Source organism: Pygoscelis adeliae, unplaced genomic scaffold (genome assembly GCF_000699105.1).
Source record: "Pygoscelis adeliae isolate BGI_AS28 unplaced genomic scaffold, ASM69910v1 Scaffold186, whole genome shotgun sequence".
Taxonomy (NCBI): domain Eukaryota; kingdom Metazoa; phylum Chordata; class Aves; order Sphenisciformes; family Spheniscidae; genus Pygoscelis; species Pygoscelis adeliae.
In genome coordinates this window covers 3,846,392-3,868,430 of record NW_008825071.1, presented here as the reverse complement: position 1 = coordinate 3,868,430, position 22,039 = coordinate 3,846,392, and the positions used below count along the sequence as shown (strand labels likewise).

Sequence of the window (22,039 nt, the reverse complement as noted above, 5' to 3'; positions counted from 1 at the left end):
ATATCCCATTGGCCAGTTTGGGTCAGCTGTCCTGGCTGTGCCCCCTCCCAGCTTCTTGTGTTCCTCCAGCCTTCTCAGTTGGTAGAGCATGGGAAGCTGGAAAGTCCTTGACTAGTATAAACACTACCTAGCAACAACTGAAAACATCAATGTGTTATCAACATTGTTCTCACCCTAAATCCAAAGCACAGCACTGTACCAGCTACTAGGAAGGAAATTAACTCTATCCCTGCTGAAACCAGGACACTCTTAAACCTTTCTATTTTCTGTATAAGTGTCCCATTTGTTTACTGTTATTGTTGGAAGGCTGTATGTTAAGTCTTATCTGACTTTATAATTTCTTTCAGCTTTCAGACAGAGGACACACGGAAAGAGAAGAGCAGAAAGAAGATAACAATAGCACCGAATGCAGCGAACTAGGAATCATGGATCTGAAATTCACTTCATCAAGAAAATACATTTCCATCAGTGTACCTTCCAAATCTCAAACTATGTCTCCTCATATCAAATCAGTAGATGACGTTGTAGTTCTTGGCATGAATCTCAGCAAATTTAACAAACCTACTCAATTTTTCATCTGTGTTTCTGGAGTTTTTATGTTTTATCTAATCTATGGATATTTACAGGTAAATGTTATGAACTTGTGTCTTAGGCCAATTCCTTCTACCCCTTTTCTTTTTCAATATAATAATAATGTAGTATGTATTTTAATATGTATAGACGTTTAAAATAGATATTGATTGCAAAGTCAAGCTTTCAGAATTCAAGACCAGTAAGTAATTGTATAATGTAAGATTCCATTATAGTTCACGTGCCTATGAGGCTTGGTTCAGTTGGACTTTCCTAACTTGATCTTTTACTTCTGTGTGCAAGGTATACCTTTCAATATTGTTTAAAATGTGTATTCTTTAAATGTGATTTCATAGTCTTCTGAAAACAAACAAATTGTAGAACCGTACAGACTGACGTGTATAGTCTTCATTGGTGTTGAAACCTTTAGATCTCCTTGAGTTCTGAGAGTGCTGTACAGTAATAGTAGTCTGTTGTTCTCTCTGCTCTCCCTTCAGGACGGAGCTGAAACATGTATTATGGTTGTTTGTTAAGCAGAAGCATAATGTTTATGCCATTTTAGTTAAGCATTTCTCTTCCTGCTAAACTTTTTTCTTTTTTATCTTGAGCAGCTACATTTCTGTTCCTTTTTTTAATTTTTTTTTTTAAGTTCAGTGAGTCTTCTCAATAAAGCAGTGATTTAAAAAGTTGATAATTAAAAATCACCATGTTTCCAATGCAGTTTTCAAAAACAGCTGAGAAGTTTGTTAAAATAAAGTTACTTCCAAAGTTAGACAAAGTTATTGGTAATTGAAAGCAGAATCTCAAAAAGGAAAATATTAGGTAGCCTTTTGTTTCTATGACACATCTACATAATTCTTTATGCAGTGCATGTATTTTTCCATAACAAATTGCTCTGGTTTTAAATGTTCCTACAGCCTGCAAATCTATAAGCTCACAAGTGCTATTTAATGCAGGCCCTCAAAATACTAGGTGCGCATTCCTAAGAGATGAAAATTACCGGTAAATATGTCTGTTAGAGAAAGTTTGTATTTAATTTATTGTGAGCTATTTATAAATTCTGGATAAAAACAGTCTACTGAAGTAAATGAACTGAAAACCAACTGAAAGGCAGACAGGAAACCATCTATAATTTGAGATAAATATTAATGGATCAAATGTATTCCCCTGATGAATTGATCCATTAATCGCAGTTGATTTACACCAGCAGTATATTTTCTCATTGCATTTTGGAGAACCTAAATTGTCCTTTTCAATACTTTGCAAGTTACGTGTGGCAGGTAAATTCTCGTTAATAACCAGCAGCTGCAAAGGCTAGATTTGCATGTACATGAAGGAGAAAAATCTGTTGATTTTGTTTTGATTTAATATTTTGGTGTATGTATGTGACCTTGGTGGATTTTGTTTTTATAGGAATTGATATTTTCAGTGGAAGGTTTTAAACCTTTTGGTTGGTACCTCACTTTAGTGCAATTTGGATTTTATTCCATTTTTGGACTAATAGAATTGCAGTTGATTCAGGACAAAAGGAGAAGGTATGTGTTTTTCCAAGCATTTTACCCACTGTCCATCAAATTAGAAGCATTTGATATTTATGGTAAATTTAATTTCTGTTGTTTGAATGTGAATACTGTGAGGCATTGGTAGCAGTTCCGTAGTTAAAATAATGTGATTTTACGGGATGAAGTTACAAAATGTTTTATAAGCACTCGCTTAGATTTCAGAGCTGTAAGTAGTCATCTTGACTCTACTGTCACTTTGTCCCACTTACAAAGCATATTCTATCCTTAAGGTAGCTGATACAGACTGACTCATGTATGTATTGCGTGGGATTATCACATCTAGAATAGGGCCAACTGCACTTCACAGCACTTGAAGCCATCTCTCACTGAATGCCTTTTCCTCAAACCTTTGTACCTCCTCACCAAGAGGTTCCTCTGACACGCTGTGGATCTTGGAGAGTGTCAGAGGTCTGCTCTCTGTTTGCCATGTGGCTGTGTAGGTTTGCTTCAAAGGATTTCCTTAGGTTTTGCACTTTTCATTTAAGATAGCACTCATAACACCCTGCCACAAAATTATTCTGTTTGCACAGCAGCTGACCAAGGAGATTCTTGCTGTCTTGAATCCTATAGATATGGGATAGTTTCATCTGACTCGGTGTGGCCGTTCTATGGCTTCCTGCCCAACTACAGCCTCTGCAAACTGTATATTGAGGCCCTCTGGAAGCTTGGATAGAGGCTGTCATGGTGTACATGAATTTTAAAATTGCTTTAAAGCATTATATATCCCAGCTGAGCATAACTAGTTTTCCTTACCTGTAGTCAACCTTGGCTGATTTTGCATATACTGATTTTAGGTAATAGATTTCTTTTACAGCCAAACAATGTAACTTTGATAAATTATTCTTTTTATTTTAAACGCTGACAGCTTATATTTCAAGTTATCTGACTTCTTGAGGTGCATCAGATAATATTGCATAGTTACCTTTTGGGTGTTCTGTAACAAGTATTTAGGTTTTGATTACCAAATAGTTGCTAATGCTTACAGAGCATGACCCTGTAAATAAGTTATGTTGGAAATGTAGATTTTTAAATACATTTTATTTTCTATAACCTAGGCATCTTCTTGTAAACATTAAAAAATCTATTTCCTAATTTTTATGCAGAATTCTGTTTCTTAAATTCTAGATTTTTCTCACTTGCTTCAGAGTATGCCTACATCACATAATGAGTTATGGATCAGACAGGGTTACAGCAAGACATCTCCTTATGTTGCTTAATGTGGCTCTGAGTATGTATAAAAAATAGCTGAACATATGCACAACAATAACTGTAAAAAATCACTTCACAAGTGAGCACAGCAATTGCTAAAAATTACTGTTGGATCATCTGTTGTAAGGTGATAATTTTGTCAAATTGCAAACAATACATCTGAAAATGTTCAACAAGCCCCTCCATTCATGATATCTGAATCACTTCTCTCTTAGTTCTGTTGAGTTTTATAAAACAATGGTACTTTTTTTTCACCTATCTTCATTCTAAAAATGTCAATGTTTCTGTGAAAACTTCACCAAAAAAATTGACACAGTGACCATGACAGGACTAGGATTCAGGATATCTTGGTACACCAACCTTCTGTGTTTCCTTTGACAAATAAGCTGAAGCCTTTGTCTTGATTTCTCTGTAAATAATATACCTTCTCTGAAGGAGGTTAAAGAATTGCTGCTTGAATACTTCATGAGCCGTGAAGTTTTTATTGTCTTGTATTTGAATGCTGTTTATTAGCAGTAATTGAAAGAAATGAAATTTGAAATCAGTCATTTATGTGCGTTTTTAAATTTCTATTATGGAATGAAATTCAGTGAGAAAGATGGCCAAGTTGTAACACAAACATATTCCTTTATCTAAATTTTCCAAGCTAAATCTCCTCTAGATGAGTCTGTAATACCAAGATTCATATGTTTATATTTTGTAGAATTCCTGGCAAAACCTACATGATAATAGCGTTTTTAACAGTGGGAACTATGGGTTTGTCAAATACCTCTTTAGGATATCTGAATTACCCTACTCAAGTCATCTTCAAGTGCTGTAAGCTGATTCCAGTTATGATAGGCGGGGTTTTTATACAAGGTAAGTGTTAGTCTTGCTATTAGGTGATTTTTTTGTTGTTTCTTTGGGAGGCAGTCGTGCATGGAATCCTGTACTTTGTTAAATTCCACTGAGGCTCTTGGGTAGAGAGGGACAGGTAGCATTTTTCCTGTAGCAGGAAAAACGTGAATTTCTGAAGCGTCTTCTCAGAAAATGTACAAATACAATTGGATGAACAGAAAATGTGGAGAAAAAGAAGTTGTACAGGTCACTTGCAAAACTTCATTTTTATGCAGGCTTTCTTGATTTTTAAGTAATGTGTTTTCTAAACGAAATCACTTCATAAATGAAACATTTTTGATGGAAATGGAAAATTTGAAAGGGGAAAAAAAATTAAAATCCAGCCATGATTTGTGAAGAAATCTCCTACTCTTCTTGTTTGAAAAGCTTGATTCCTAAATTCCTAATTAAAATTCCTACATTTTGACGAAATGTTTAATCAGAAGTACAGCTGACTTTACATGTCTTTGGCTAATCCTAAAGTTATAGTTCATATTCCAAGAACAGAAAAAGGGATCTGGAGAACAACAGATAAAGGCTGTAGTTATGTGAATAAACATACTTCAGTATTTCAGGATTTAGAAGACTTAAGTATATTATAAAACTTTCTATTTATTCAGTACACGAGGATTCATTAAGTCAGTAAAGCTCTGCAAGGGGAAGTGTTATACAACAGAATCTAGAATGATACATTTCTGTTTCTGTAGTTAATTCTGGCCTTCTAGTTGCTACAGAAAGCTGAACTTTCAGGGGAGGTTACAAGTTTACATATGCACATGTGGGCACAGTATTCACCTTTTATTAGGAGTCATTTTGTATCATTTTAATGCAGAGAGACTGGTATTCCCTTAAAGCTTTGTGAAACTTTATATTGTGTTGTAGTAGTATTGTAGTCTCAGAAGCTGTGATTTTTTTATTATTATTTATTATTATTATTATTAATTTAAAAAAATCAGTTAAAATTTTCAGTTCAAAAAAGTTCCCTTGGAATCTTATATTGAAAGTACAGCTTCTGGGAAAGGAATACGTTATTTCAAACAAGATATACTAACTCCTGCCTTTTCACTTCCCTACTCTATTTCTTTCTCCACCCCCCTCCACACCCTGTCTCTCCCAAACTAAGGGATAATGTAGGGTTCTAAAAGCACCCAAATTATCTGTTAGTGTTTGGGAATGACTTCTGTCTAATCAATAAAGGCAGCCAAAATGTCTTGCATGAGGGAAAAATCTTAAGAAAACATCTAAGCTGTCCTGAAGTTGCTGAGATGGTGCTTTATCAGGGAGGATGTGCTTTATGTCGTTAGCAGTAGAACTAAAACTGACCACAAGAATCATATAGTATCTGTTAAGGTCCTCCTCCATGTTAGGAACTGCTGTTGTAGAAAAAAATAATTCCAGTCATGAAAGGCCAGAGCATTGAGTCTTCCGCTTAAGTAAAAGAATGGCATTGGAAGAGTTTTTTCTTTGTCTTCTAGTCTGCTAAACAGGATAAACATGAAATTCTGAGAGTGTTAACAGTCCATTCATGTTGTTTGTATTGCTTTTGTAGGAAAACGTTATAATATTGCAGATGTGTCTGCTGCCCTGTGTATGAGTCTTGGATTAATATGGTTTACTTTAGCTGACAGCACAGTTGCACCAAACTTCAACTTGACAGGTAAAGATATATTATATTTTAGAGTTTAACAAAAAGCTTGTTTTTTCCTACAATAAGTGTTCCATAGAAGTTCTGAGAGTTCTTGGTGGAGCGCCTTCAGGTATCATACGGACAATGCAGGTTTCATTGTAGCTTTGCACTAGCAGAACTATATCTGTGGCAGAAGAGGCCTTTGTTCTAAGTGATTGTTTTTAGGTTCTTAAAATTTCTGGAAATCCCACCCTTTAGATTGAAATGTCTCGTGCTTGTTCTCAAGAAATATTTACTTCCCAGTAGATACGTTAAAATAAATAGGATAAAATTCAGTTTGACCATTGTAAAACTTCAAAACATTAGTTGTCTTTTCCAGTTAAACCTTTAAGTCTTTTTCCATTTCGGAACCATTTACTTTATGTTAATTGATGGTCTCACTCAGATTTGCTGTAGTTCTTAGTTGGAGTGCCCACGTTCTAACTTTTCTATACTGTGTAAAATCAGAAGCAAAGAAAAGATTTTAACCTGTTTGGGTTTAAAAATTTAGTTGAATTTCTTTCTCAAAGGACATGGGAGAATTGGTTATTCATAAAGTCCATGTTATTTACTTGGCCAGTGTTTGGGTTATTACTGAACCTTGAAAACTTTCGAATATTCAACTTCTAGTGTATCCGTCTTTTGAAATTCTGAGATGAGTTACAACAACTGTTATGACAGACATTCAGTGTGAAACCTTTATTTCTTAATAGTGGAGGCACTGATTTAGAAGTTTTGTCCCTAAAAATAATAATAAATTCTCAGTTCTAAGGAAAAGACTTTTTGTCCTCACAAAATATTATTTCATCTAGTGTTAGTAGTGATCAATTTGTGATGTTGTCTAAACTGTATGTTTCTTTTGCCTTGCTTATAAATTAATTCTCATGCCTTTTAATGTAATTTTAGTGCTACTGGTAGTGGAAGAAATTACAAAAATCTGTGAATTATATAACCTGCTGTGCATTTAATGTGTTTATGTGTGGTGTAACTGGGTGGGGGTGGCTACTTTGAAAAAAAAAAATATTTTGAGTACAGTTGGTATGCATGTAACTATATTCTAGTGTTTCTGATGCATAGATATGTGTTACCATTACAGCTATTTTTGACTGTAGCCTCTAAGTGCATTCACATGTTAATATATTCCTTTTGTAAAATTTGAATTGTTTTAAATATGTGCTATGACTTAATTCTGAAAAGATTTAGAAAGTTGATTCTTCATCTCAATGGGATAGGGTAAAGTGCAGCCAATGTAGCAAAGTCCTGATGCCCTCAAAGATCTGCAAAACACAAGATAAAAAACTTTAAATGTCTTCAGAGAATAAACAGGGTTGTCTTTCATTATTAATTTATTTTGAACACTTCAAGCAAGTCTGTATATAGTGAAGCTTAGAGCACTACCATTTGGAGGAAGTTAGTTCTGTGAAAATAGAGTATAGAACTAGAATTCAAGAGTCTGGATCTCCCCTTAGGAAGGTGATTCAAAATTCTCCTGCTCACCTTCTGAGACGATTCTTTCTGTATCTCTCTATTCCTTCTTTCCTGTTTTGTTTTATTGCCATGTCACTTAATTTAACCAGAAGAAACTTTTCATAATGGGAGAGGTGGAATTTTTCCTCTTCTTGGATGAATTATGGAGATAGATGGTCCCTTCCTTCAAGAAATGTACTGATTTTTGGCATTGCAGAAATATGTAGCTGCCGAGTGTAAAACCAGTGATAAGAATTATTAAAAACTTTGCTCACTCTGCAAAATGGCATATTCTTTTGAATAATTACACTTTTCTCGATGTAAGTCACAGAATAAGAACGGAAAACAGAGAGGCAGAATTTAATTTTGTATCCTCATAGAGTATCTTCAGAGAAATAACGAAGTATTTAAGGATATTAAAATTTTCAAAAACATAAACAGCAAATTAAATTACTGTTTTCTAAAGTTGCAGTTTTATGTTACTGCCTACTTACTGCCCCTTAAATTCCTGAGTTCTTTCCAGTGATTTATGCACATTTATGTAGAACTGTTTCCATGCAAACTAGCATGATTCTAGCATGATTTCATAGAACTTCTACTAACTTGTCAAGAACAAACTGTTTACATTTCACAGTTCTACAAGAGCAAAAGTATGCTGTAAACAAAACACATCATCTTCGTTGTCTGATGCAAATACTAAAAATGGAGCACGAGCAGACGTGAAATATTATCTGGATGAACATTTTTACAAAAACCAGAAACTCTCTTCTGCCAGAACAGATACATATTTGTAACTACGGAAGAGGTATACTTTTCAAGATGGAGTTGGTGCTAAGACCTCAAAGCATCTCCTAACATTATTGTTATTATCAAACTGGAGGGGTAGTGGTAGATATCCTAAATAGCTGTGAATAATAGATACAGGACTTCCAAAAGAGAAACCAGAAGAGAAGGGTGTGCAGAAGGAGACAGCCTTGAAACATTGGTGCTACGGGAACTTCCACTGTTCTGGCATTACAGGTGTAAGTGGAAATTAACTATTTTCTTGAAGACACAGTAAAAATATCAATTGCATGAAAATTCCTCCACATTAGACTGTTTGTACAGGTGCAGTTTAGTCTTTTGCAGACTGAGGTGTTTTGTCCTTAGCTTCACTGTTGTTAAGATGATATTACAGGGTTAACTACCTCTACTGTGTCTTCTAATCTTATGTATGGCAGGCTTCTAAAATGTGCAGTATTAAAGAGGTCTTAATGGGCAGGTAGACTCCAAACAACTCACTAGTCTAACACATTTGTGTGGTGGGGATTGCAAGTGTGAGAATGTATTATTGAAGATCTCATGTAAATATCCAATAGTTTGTAAATGTATAAGCAGCATTAATATTTTAATGACTTCAAGCATCACATTAATAGTGTAAAATACAATGTAATGTGGTGTTTCAATCAAGTCTGTTGGTGGAAGACCTCCAGGTTTAATTTCTTTCAGAACTAATTTAGGACCAGTTCTTCCAATCATTTTACTCATGCTTTACATACTACATAATGTTACTGGTCTCGTTCATGGTTTTGCTGCTGCTGCTCGGCAGGTGCAGTGCTATCACAATAAGTGGAACAATTCTTCTCTTCATACTCCAGACTGTGCATGTACGTAATATTAACATGTGTCTTGTCCCTACATTTGTCCTTTCCATACGCTCTTGCACTTCAGATTCCAGGTAACCTTCTCATCTCAATCCAGTACTGAACCGATGTATTTGTCCAGTGATGTGCCTGGGCCATTAAGCACTGCTGGAACCAGCGTGATAGAGAACGCAGATGAAGACATACTCAGTCACTTTACAGAATTGGTCTGCAGCAAAGCTATTGCTGAGCTGGGGGTGTTGTTATATCTTTGGACCAGAGCTGAATCCATGGAGTTAATATCTCTATACTATGGTCTTTAGCATAAGCAGCATTATTCAGGTTATCACATCATTTCCATTGACTCTTACCTTTTCCAATGCCAGATAACTTTGAATAATGAAGTCTTTTTCTGTTGCTTCAGTTGCATAAGTCTAGCCTGGGAAAGGAAATGGTGCCCAAACTAAAATGCTGGTTTGGAAGTTCCCGTATATCCAGAAGTTGGCCGAGGAGATGCCACCTTAAACTTCATTGGTCTTAAAAATGTTAAATCTTTCAATTCTGAAAATCCTAGCAGCTGGGATGTTTTTTTCTCTGTCTTTTTTTTTTTTTCCTCTTCGCCATACTTCATTTGGTTCATCAGAATGCTTATTTTGAGACCTCTGATAGCAAGAACATAATATTAAGAAAATAAAACACTGCTTATTTCTAGTCTTCCACTCATTCTTCCCTGACACTTAGGACATCTTAAGGAACCAAGACTACAGCAGACAGTAAATATGATTTTGATGACTGATATCTTTTGTAATGTTATGTACTTAGGAAAAGTGGTATTTCAACCTGTGTGCATCATTAATTTCTAACTCTCGCAACATTAAATACGACAACAGTTGCTACAGTCATGAAAGAATCGAAGTTTGGAGGTTGGGAAATGAATTGTGACTGACATGGATAAAGAGTTATTAATTTTTGTTATTGGAAAGCTGATTACATTATTGACTGTGTAGTGACTTTGTTGTGAACAAATATGGTAACCTAAAACCATAGGTTTTGTACCTGAACTATAGTTTTTTAAAATTAATATTTCAACAGTGAAAGATTTCCACTGTGAATCCTCTTGCATTTGGTTTATCGTTACATCTAACATTTCTATTTGCCTTTGTCAGGAAAAATAATCTAGGATTAACTACTCAAAAGAGTATGTTCTCTGGTTATTTGTCTTCATTAAACATATCTCAATAAATGAAAATTATATTCCTTCACTCTCGTTACTACAAAAACTACAGCTAGCTTCTTTATAGCAATGTCCAGATGTTCCTATCAAGCTTAGAGACACACAGTGCTCGGGGCTTAACTGGTGGAGAGAGTGGGGGTGGATGCTGCTTTATACTAGTATAATGAAACAGTTTTGCTGACATTTAGAATATGATATAGAGGGGGGGTTACTATTATTTTTCTATTCCTGAGATGATTATTTTTTTCAGGATAAGTACAGAGTGGTTTTCATCACTACTCTGCTTTGCTGATAAATATTCTGAACAGGTTTTTGTTTGTTTGTTTTCTTGTATTAGGTGTGGTCCTAATATCCCTTGCCCTCTGCGCAGATGCAGTTATAGGAAATGTACAGGAAAAAGCTATGAAGTTGCACAATGGTTCTAATTCAGAAATGGTAAATACCAGATTTCCAATTTTAAAAGAACACGTTCTATCATAGACAAGGCATACAATGACAAAACATGAAACTTAATCTGCTTTTCTCTTGCATATGTGAAGAAGGGCTCTTGGTGTACTATTCTTGGGGGTTTCTGTTTGTTTGTTTGGGGGCTTTTGGTGGTTTTTTTGTTTGTTTTGTTTTTTAACCTTTCAGGGGTGCTGCTTTCTGTGTGCAACTTCAAATGTATACTGCAGCTACAAAACCACTTATTTCTAGCAACGATTTCTTTGTCTACCCTGCAGGCCTGAAATCAATGGAGTATGATTTCTGTATGATCATGCACTTAATCTCTGAAAAATATATACTGTTCTTCTGGTATAGATAAGCATCTGTTACGTGGAACATGTAACTTTTCTTAGTTACATGCTTTTCTTACTTCGCTAGACTTCCAATTCTAGAGTGTGCTAGCATTTGAGAGGCAGCCTTTTTTTAAGCTTTTGAAATCAGTAAAACTCTGACTTTCAGAATGGGTGAATGTGTGTGTTCCTGATTCAGTGAAATACATGATTTTGAAAAAGTCTTGCTCAGTACTTTTTACACACTTCTTTAGAATGCGGATTATCTGTTCATATGGTCTGACTTTTTTCTTTTTAGACAAAACTTATGTTTGAATGTGACATCTTGTTCTCTAAAACAAAGTACATACAAGAAAATCTTTTATTATAACAGACATTATTTGAATATGCCACAAGTAAAAAAATTATTGAAATTTAATTTGCATATTTGGCATGTATTTGACACTTAACTAGAAAATCTAGTTTCTCATTTATGAGAATAGCTTCATAAATGGAGAGAAAATTAGTTAGAAGGAAGCTTCATTTATGTCTGAAAATTGATTTAGGTTGGCTCAAGAAGTTTGAGCTGCAAGTTTCTGGAAAGTGGAAGAATATACCTGAAAAGTGTCGCTGTATTCTTGTTTTTTATTTTTGTACTTTTTCTTAGTATTCACTGTTGACTGCTGCCAGAGGCAGAGATCTTAGCTAGATGGACCTCACCTGACCCAGTGCAGCCTTCTATAGCTGTAATCTCTGAAATCCAAAACGAAGTACAATATGTAACTCTTTTCTTGCCCACTTCGCATCTTGCCAGCAGTCATCTGATAGTTGTTAAGTGCCTTACCTGCGATGCTCCTGTCATCTCCAGAACTTTGCTTTTTATTCTGCATTAGTCTGACAAACGTTGGTCTTCATATTGTATACTTATACTACTTGTAGAGAATCAGTGTAGAGGTTTTGTTTGTTTGAGGCCTAGAGATTACACTCCAGGATTTTGTTTGGAGAATTCAGTGCAGAAGTACAAGCAGAATATCAGAAATCGTTTTTCTAGACCTCAGACTGTGGGTAAAAATTTAAGAGGTCTTCTGAATTGGAGATTGTGTTTAATGGACAGTGATCTGGAAATAAAATTGAACAGTAAAAGAACCTGTCATCCACAGGATCTCTGTTTCATTGCCGAATTTGGAACTTGCCATGGATTAAGAAATTATGAAAAGAGAAAAGAAGTCTTGTGGCTGAAATAGTAACCGCTGCTCTGGAAAGTTATACCTGATTTTGCCTTGTGTGTGATTCTAAGGAAGTGACTTAAATCACACTGCCTAACAAGGAACTAGCAATGTGATGCTCATTCCTGGTTGTGAAAAGTGATGTCTTTGGGTAGTTTGGGAGGAAAGCTGGATGCAGAGGCAAATGAAGAACTAGAGACTGTGTGTATAAATGCTGTAAAATAAGAGCTCTGAAGATCAGGTCATTGTTTTTTAAGAGGTTGAAAGCAGTTCTGCTCTTGAAATGTATGTTCATCCTCCTTTATTGTAGAGCAGTGATAAGTATTCTGTTGTCTCATGGCATTGTTATCAATTGTTAATAGATTTATTTTTGCAAATAATTGAGATAGTATAACAAGAAAACAATTGATGAAACCTGTGACAAAAGAAGTAGGCCTGTAATTGACACCGAGTTTTGAAAGTGTACTAAATCAGCATGTTCTAGCTGGTAATGTGTGGAATATTTCTGTTCACTGTTTCCCGTTTTCACAAGAAAAGGCCACTAAATGTTGCCCAAGCAGCTGAATGCCTCCCACTGCACGGGAGGATGTATGGATTGGCAGTTCCAGCTTCTATTGTTGCCTCTACATGGGAAAAGAGAGTATGAAGATTTTTTTGTCGCTTTTGTGTGAAGCTATGAGTTAAATAAGGGTGCAGACAAAATGAAGAGCTTACCTGTTTACTGAGTATAATCTGTTCTGAGTACTGAACTAGGCCTTAGCTGGTCATGTATGAAAATCTTGTATCCTATAACCATAATGCAGGTGCGCCGTGTACGTGAACTGAAGTGACGCAGGTGAAACTTATGTGATACTTCTGGCAGTTCATAGTGATTATGTGCAACCCTTTGCACGTTTAATGTAATGTGGATCTTTACTGTGCAGGATAAGTAGCAGAAAACGAAATACGTTTAACATATTATTCAAACTATTTGATTATGTAGTTGTGTGAAGTTGTATTTAGGCTGTGAAATCCTGAATTTGAAGGATTTACCATAGTCAACATTGACCTCAGGATATTATTAAACTGGCTAGCTTACAAAACTTTTTTATGTAGTTGTGGTAGGAAGAATGTCTCTGATACTTATTATTCACTTTTCACTATACATCAGCTATTACAGAAATCCTAATAAAAATATTTTCAAACACTGCAAGTTCAACTCTGAGAAGTTGAACATATTGATAGGCCAAACATTTGAAAGCATTTACTTTTGTCCTTTTGTATAGTATCACCTGGTAATTATTTTCTCTTAAACTATTCTAGGTTTTGTATTCCTATTCAATAGGTTTTGTGTATATTTTATTTGGATTAACATGCACTAGTGGATTAAGCCCTGCAGTAACATTTTGCTCAAAGGTAGGTGTAAAAATTTCCTTTTTTCTATGAACAATCTCATTGGAAAACATCGCTCTGTATGGTTTAGAAAAATCTCGCCACTTCTCTGAAGTTATATTTTCATCATGTAAACTGGTTGACTTATATAGTTGTTACAGTCTTTGATGTGTAAGATAGGTAGTGTTTTAAAAAACAGAACAAAATCACAGGACCAGACTTATGAGCTTATAATTTCATTATTATTTTTCCATTATTTAACTAAAATTAAATAAGGATCTTTGCATGAATGCATTGTTGAACAGTTTATTATTGCTCAAGCAATTGATTGAAGTCTGTAGTTTTATGCCATTTTGCAATACCTCAGGGTTTGTTTTACATTTTCCTAACAGGCTTTTTTGTTGTTGTTGTTGCAGCATCCAGTTCAGACTTACGGTTATGCATTCCTTTTCTCCCTGACGGGGTATTTTGGCATATCCTTTGTTCTAGCGTTGATTAAAATCTTTGGTGCCCTTCTGGCTGTAACAGGTATGAACAAATGATATCTTTACTGCTTTTGGTATAAAAACATGAAGTAATCCTATTCTATTATTTAGGACAGAGCTTTTGAGAATTGTTCTCACTCTGGCTTTTTTTCTGTTCTTCGGGCTGACTGATCGTGGTTTGTGTAGCATGGATCTTCTCTAATAGTATGTGTTTGAGAGCTTCCTGGTCCTTTCTGTGCCGCAGTTTTAACTTTGAAGAGCCTGTTAAGTAATCTTGTGCATATAGCCTGTGCTATGTGTTAATGCAGAAACAACACTGTTCTAAACAGAGGAATTGCAATGGAAACGTATAGCAAGGTGTAAGGAAAAGACAGGTATTATTTGAAACATGGAAGGAAAAGCAAGGATGTTCCAGTAAGGCATAGTAGGCAGCGTCATAGTCTCTAAGCACAGAATTTCTGGAAATTTCCAGCAAATGGTATTGCTAGAAAAACTATGAAGAACTCCCCCGAAGCTTCTGAATGTCCATCCCCTGTCAGTGGAATGCTGCTGTAGCAATGTTAAATGTACAGTCCAGACTCAGTTCAGAATACGCTCAAGTGGAACAAATCCTGACTTTTGTGATGGTCTCCTCGGTTCTTTTTATTAAACTGAAGGGAATAAAGGGTGTGTATTAGTTTTGGAAGTCAGGATTTGAACTAAACAGACTTCTGGTGGGCTGTGTAACAGCTGCTGGATTATCTCTAAATTGCAACTTGTGTATTCATGGGACAGGTACAAGCCTATTGTTAATGACAGCAGCAGACTCTGTCTAGTCTTTTAAATCTTTTAGACTTCAACGTAATCGTCCCGCAAAAAATGGAAGCAGTCAGGTTTTCTGTTGAATGCTTAGTACGGCATATGACTGTATCAACCGTGTCAGAAGAAACAAATGTAAAGAACTCTGATCAGTAATATGTTGAAAAGATTTGGGCCCCTCACTGGGGTGTCTGCTAGCTGCAAGTGAATGTGGAACAATATAAGTCCCTAAAGTATGTCAGAAGTTACTGGAATCCTCTCCAGGCTAAGTAAGTCACCAAATGCCATCTTGTCTGCTCCTGTGATAGTTCACACACAAATAAAAAGTTTCTGTGATGTGGTGTTCTCACCTAATAATATAATAATGACCTAGCAATAAATGCAAGTCACACCTATCTGCGCTGACATGCTCCAGGTAGGTGATGGGTGAGGAAAAGAAGGACGTGAAGCAGGAGGCAATCACAACCGTTATAGATTTTCAACCTTTATAGATATTCAGACTTGACTCTTACCCGGTATGCAACTGGACATATTCTTCACGTTGAGTAATCAGTCATCTAGAAAAATCATGTGGAGAGATTGAAATCCTACTAGCTGGGATTGTCTGGCCCTCTGTGAAAGAGGAAGCCACTGAGCACAGTAAGTCTCAGCACTGTGCTGGCAAGTAGTGTCATCTGGTTACGTTTGGTCTTTACTAATGCATTGGCTGATGTGTGCCTTAGAAACAATGAAAAGTATTAAAACTAAACATATTTTGTGTGGAAGGACAACTGTGTGGCTTCAGAGAAGGAAGTGTGTTCAGACCTTATTGATACTTCGTCTGCCTGAGATCCTTAATGGAAGAAGCAGTATAGAAAATGGTTAAATCAAAGGAATCGCTAGTAAGACAGATGTGACAGAAATTGCGGCTCAGAAATTATTTGTACGAGTTTATCGTGGCTTGCATCTGTATTTGCGAGGCTGTGGCCTATTTTAGTATGTGGCATTACCTGAGTGTGGCAAAGCTAGCTATAGCCAAATGACATAACTGTGTCATAAGTGAATGCTTTTAACCTGTATTGTTACGAGTTTGTAAAACAGTCAAGTGACTGAAGTGTTTACATATAGGAATATCCTCAACTGTTGGAATAAGGGGAAATAACCCTGCTGTTCATTTTAACAGCAGTTAATTGTAATGTTAACGTTTTTTATGTATCTAACAACACTAAAGGGAAAGTCCGACATGATCATTTCTCAGCATCTTCCTGTACACCTGTTTTCGGGCTGTCCCTAAAATTATTACTCTTTACTATATGCAGCTGCTATAGAATGTAAAATTGTTTGTCTGTGGAAAATTGTTGCTTCCAAACTTAAAATGTAACTTGAGTGTATTTTTGAAAAATCAGTCATTGCCTATCTAGCTTCTCCTATCATTTATATAGTCATTACAGTAGTCTGTGAAGAACGGTTACACCAGGCTCATTCCTTCCTCAAGTTACCTTTTCTTAAAACTACAAACATTGGTCACGAGGGCCTGGGGAGGGGAAAGGTGTAGCAAGATGCCATGGAGCTACTTTCCTCTCTTCCTTCTACCCCTAAAAGCTGGTTTCTGTCAGGTGATGCTCTACTTCATTTGCAGTAGTGGAGAGGAGAATACAGACCGTTGTTTTCTGACCTGAGGATTGCATGCTCTGCTCTCCTATTAGTTGTTGCTTCTGCAGCACTTTCTGTTACAACAAAGTTCAGTATGTCTCCTGACTGGAAATTGGCCCTGATGAGAGGGGCCAATTTATTAAAATAGCTGTATTATGTTCCTGTATTAAAATAGCTCTTTAAAAAAAAAAAAAAAAAAAAAAGTCGTACTGTGCTAAAATATGTTTAAAGATGCTGTGGAATAGCAAACCCTTCCCAGGTTTTCTTATGCCTGACCTTGACAATCCTAACACTGGAGCCCTTTCCGTCTTGCCTGTAGCAATGTGAAAATGTTTATTGTGCCTTGGAAGAACACCACATTCATTACTGTCCCTCCCACCCCCCCACCCACCCTCCCCCTTCTTGGGGGGGAGTGGGGTGAAAGAGTTTAATGAAAATTGTATTTCTATTAGCAGAATGAGAAATTATTAGACTTAATTGGGAAAAAGAAGAAAAGGCACTTAATTTAGAAGGAAATGGTTACATAAATATTTTAATTAATAACTGATTTGAAAGAACAGAAATAATCGTAATTAGAAAAACTGAAGTAATTTAACCATTTTTTTAAATTATTCATCTGTAAACTGTTTTCTAATTAAAACTCAATTTTCTTTTTCATTCTCCTCTAATTTTTCATGTAATAGAAAATCATTTTATTTGATGCACATAAATTTCTTAAAATGTGAAGAAAATTGTTACTAAAAAGTTGAGATTGGGGCAGATAAAGCAATGGTGATGGCTGTTTCTTCCACTACAAAACATGTTTTTATTGTGGGGGAGGGTTGGGGAGAATGAAACTTGCTTTACCAGCCATAACAGCGTGAAAATACATCCGTAGTCATTGGTTCCTTTTGTCAGTATGTTACAGTAAGACTAATGTGGGTGTAGTTACACAAGAAAGGCTTTCCAGTATGGCATAGTAGAAAGTACTTCATGGTAAGCAAAATATTTTCTGTTAATAAAAAACACAGTTTTCTTCCGGTGCAGACAATTGTACTGGGGTCTTTCTTAAGTGAGAAGCCTGCACTATCATATAACACCTTCTCAGGCCCTTAACCTCCATAGCTAAACTTGTACGCCTGGCTGCATTGTTACTTTTTTTTTAAACATTTTCTATAACTTTTACTCATTTATTGATTTTGTTTCAGTGATAAACTATATAGGTTTCCCAGTACACAATTTGCTAGCAACACTGTATTCTTGTTCATAGCAGATAGCATTGAAATCGTTCAAATAATTGTTGGAGCTATAGTTAATTTGAGAGTAACCCAAACAGATAGTTCACTTCCATTTTGGTAACAGGATTGTGTTCTCAACTCTTCTTACTGCCATGATTCTTCCTAGTGATAAGATCACATGTAGAAGAAGGTCTCTTCACGGTTTTGATGAAAACTTCCTAATGCATAATTGTTGAAGTCGGATATCCTTGGTCTCTTAGGTTTCTAACCAAAATTGTGTTTCTCTGCACTGTTAGTTAAATTCTCAGTAACTTCAAAAGAATGACAAGATGCTGATCCCATTCCACTTAAAATTAAAGCCCAAACACCACTGATGTATTACTGAACTGTAATAACGAGGTGGAAATGGCAAGAGATTTGGTGTATCCAAACAGTGATACCACTTTTTTCTGCTTTAACAGATTAGTTCATACCATCAGTTACTTGCAAGGATTGTTTGTTGCCTTCAGAGATTGTGAATTGATTAGTGTGAAGTTATTAAATAGCAAGTCTTGTTCTGGAAGTTTCTCTGCTGCAGATACTGTGACTGGAGCTGATACTACTGAGGCACTGTACTTGTTTCAAACAGCGTATGGTTCTAGCGCTGTTTTGCACTGGACTGGTGCATCTGCAGTCTGTGTTTGCACCAAGGATGGTGGTCCTCGTTTTAGCCAGACGCTGAATTATGTAATGAGGTTATCTGCTAATATTGAAGACTATATTATGTTCTTTTGCTGTAACTGAATTCTTAAAGAAGTAAATATTTGTTTTCCTCTGCAGTAACTACAGGAAGAAAAGCGATGACCATTGTGCTTTCTTTTTTGTTCTTTGCAAAGCCATTCACATTCCAGTAAGTATTTATAGTTTTAAACGGAATTTTATATATTTTATTAAAAATTACGTTCTTGATCGTGGAAATATAACAACAGTTGTTAATCATATTAGGCTTTACTGCTTTTCATTTCGTACCTTCTACAAATGCTGGCCATCTGCTGTAAATATTGACTGGCTTGTTGATGCTAATCACGCTATAGAAAATAGTTTCCATTTTTCTAAAGGTCTGGAAGACAAGCTATTCCATGTGTTGGCATTTTTTTGTTGGGTTTTTTAAGAAAAAATCTTACATAATATCTGGTGCTTATGATACTTAATAAATTGTTTGGGTACCTTCTCTGTGGAGGAAGGTTTGGCTAAAGGCAGGCATTTTCTCCATTACAGTATTGTTTCCCCTTTTATGAGCTCAGGTTTGAGTTCTTAGCTAGCTCTTTTAAGTAACTGCAAGCGTCTATTATCTGGATATATTAAATTGCAAGAGTTTTGAGCTTGGGTTTCTCCCTCTTTTTAATTTCAAGGAAGAGCTTACATTGAAAAATGCAGCTATGTTGCTACTACGTTGATCCTAATTGCTTCTCGCCTGAAACAAAATAGTACTCAATTTTATTGCTATGTATAAATTTATTTGAGATTTAAGAACAAAGCTTACAGCCAAATGCCCAAATGGAATTTACTCCAGCTGAAAATCTTGAGGCTTAAAATAATGGAGAGCTGAAACAAAAATGTGCTTACCTTGAAAAGTATGGATACAGGACACTGAGTGAGAACACATTTTGAACCAGTAATAGAGAGTATAGCTTTCATAACCGTAGGAAGGAAAAACATACTAAAACCCCTCAGGACTACTTTATTCATGTGAGAAAGACAGCTACTGTTGATTTAACTATAAATGCACCTTAATAAGCTCTCCAGCCAGCATGGGAAAAGGAAGGGTGGAAGGATTGTAATAATAAAGATTCAAGCAAATTCTTTCTCAGAGTCCACTAATTTTTGGGGTTTGGGTTTTTTTTCCTTAAACTCTTCTCTCCTTAATGTAGGGGCTTTATTTTTATTTAATCCACAAATATTGGTATGTAATCGCTACAGATAAAGTGCTAATGGTAACTTTTTTTTTTTCCCCTCCTCTCCCTCCCCTTTAGGTACGTGTGGTCAGGCTTACTGGTTGTCCTTGGTATATTTCTTAATGTTTACAGTAAGAATATGGATAAAATCAAACTGCCTTCACTGCATGGTCTTTGGAAAAAAAGTGTGGAAGAAAGAAAAACAAGGACGTTGTCACAAACTGTATAGACAGTGGCTTATGCCTTGTCTAGACTATGACTTATTATTTTATTGGAACAGTCTTCAGCTGATTCACTTTCCAAAGGGAACACTATTAAAACCAAAGGAGCTGAAGGCATATTGTCTGCTTGCAGATTGCTAGAAATGCACATTTTTGTGAGCCCTTTCTTCAGAGCACTTGAATTCATTGTAAAAGGTGGTGTAAGCTATTGTCAGATGGCATTATCAGGCAATGAAGGACAGCAGCTCCTGGCAGACTGCTGAGAAGCTGCACTCCAAGTGGGACACAGTGGAAGACTAATTTGGGCATTTTAATAATATTGGCCATGAACTTGATCTGAGATTAGTGGTTCTTTGTCTTTGTTAATTGTCTAGGCGGGGTAGTTTAAATGTAATACTGTATTAACATTTAATGGCACCTAATCAGCAACTGGTTGACCAAATTGAGATTTTAAAGGTGGGAGGTTTAGAATATGGTATATTGTCACTCTTCTTCATTTTAAATAAAAGGGGGGGGGTTAAGTTATTGATTAGATCATCACAGAACTTGGTATTTATTGTAATAATTGATTTTTTTATGGAAATCTTACGGTGTTACTCTCTTTGTTTTTTGCTTCCAAGTAACAAAAATGAGATTGAGCCTGTGCAGTCAACACCCATGCTTTTACAAGGGGGGAATGGTCTTTTAGGCCTGAACAGGGTGAGAACACAGAACGAAAAAGTCATGATTGAAACAGTGGTGTAAGAAACTGTTATTTGCTTATTCTGTGGTGAAATGCAAAATTTTTAGTGGCCTGTGGCCCTCCATGTCATACTGGTGTAAAGAGACGTGGAAGTCCTCTAAATTAGTAACATCAAATCAAAACTTCATTTTCAGTATTGGAGTAAAGAATAACAGCATCTGCTAATGTATTTTGAATATACATATTTTGTCAGTCCTTGTGTGGTCCTGTGATGAACTTAAGAGGATTAGGGTGCAGATTACAATTTTCTTTATTTAATGACAGGAGGAGACAATGTACTACCAGTCTGTCTTTTTCATCATGAGTTTAGGAAGACTAAGTCCGTTTGTCTCTCTTACTTTCATATTCAATTTGCTTTTGAATCGCGTGCCGTCTCTTTCATTTTATATATTTAACAATAGCACTTTAAAAATACTAATCACCTTACAGTTTATTGTTCTCATGTGGTCATGATTTTTTTGTTGTTGTTATGTCCCTTAGATGCATCTTGGTGTGTGTTCTTTCAACTTAGACAAAAGTAAATTGGATAATAGAATTGTATAGTCAGGAAGAATGGACAAAGAATTGAAATATCTTACAGGATTGCCTTCTGCCAAAAATACTAGTTTATGACATTTAGGAAGAATTGCTGTTCCAAGGAGCTTGTAATCAAAGCACAGACACAAAATGTGCCTTAAATTTTGCTTATTGGGTTGGTAGCTAGCATATGCCATATTAAGTATGTTATAAAATACAACATGGAATAACATAGCCATCTTAGCACGATGGGACAAATGAGTGGAGAGCTGCGCTAACGTAACTGCACTGTTTCCAGCACTCAAGCTACTCTGGTGTGTCAGCAAAGCCTTTCAGCCCATATACACCCAGTGCTGCCAAGTTAGGAGAATTTATTGCGTGTGACAATTTTGGTTTTTAAATTCCCAGCTGCTGCTTGATTGATTACGTCCTGATAAGGTAGAGGTGTGAATTTGATGAACAGATACACCTTGAAAGAGAAGGGTGGCCTGCCGTGGCTATCCATTTTCATGTTGCAGCCACAGTTTTATGATAAGATATGGAAAAGGGTTACAGTTTCAAATCTGATGCAAGAGTGCACTTGACCAAGTCAAGGGGATTGATACACATTTCTTTCCCCATAATATTTATCAACTCTTATATTCCCTTGCATTCTTTTCTCTAAATGAAGTTGCTCTTTCCAATGAGGTTAAGTTACCTATCAAGCTTAAAAGAGGGACAGTTTTTGAACTATTGAAAAGAAAGTAATTATGGAACATTTACTGCTCTGTTCACTAGCTTGGTGGAACGTGGTAATTAGCATTTGAACATTGTTTTGACAATTTTTCAGTCTCAGTTTTGCCGTCTGTAAGCTCTGTTGCAAAACTTTATTTATTCATTATAACTTCAGGAAACCAAATTATGTGAAAGCTACCATACATGCAGTAAGTCATAGTA

At 35.9% G+C, this 22,039-nt stretch overlaps 1 protein-coding gene across 1 annotated transcript; it reads left to right on the top strand.

The window, feature by feature from the left end:
- The first annotated feature begins 350 nt into the window (after positions 1 to 350).
- On the top strand, positions 351 to 20,353 carry SLC35B3 (solute carrier family 35 (adenosine 3'-phospho 5'-phosphosulfate transporter), member B3). The gene is made up of 9 exons (XM_009326470.1): positions 351 to 626; positions 1,984 to 2,105; positions 4,045 to 4,199; positions 5,767 to 5,874; positions 10,544 to 10,641; positions 13,490 to 13,582; positions 13,975 to 14,086; positions 18,510 to 18,579; positions 19,703 to 20,353. Exons 1-9 carry the CDS (start codon positions 426 to 428, stop codon positions 19,851 to 19,853), a joined length of 1,110 nt encoding a protein of 369 aa, XP_009324745.1. The 5' UTR covers positions 351 to 425; the 3' UTR covers positions 19,854 to 20,353.
- Positions 20,354 to 22,039: the final 1,686 nt, after the last annotated feature.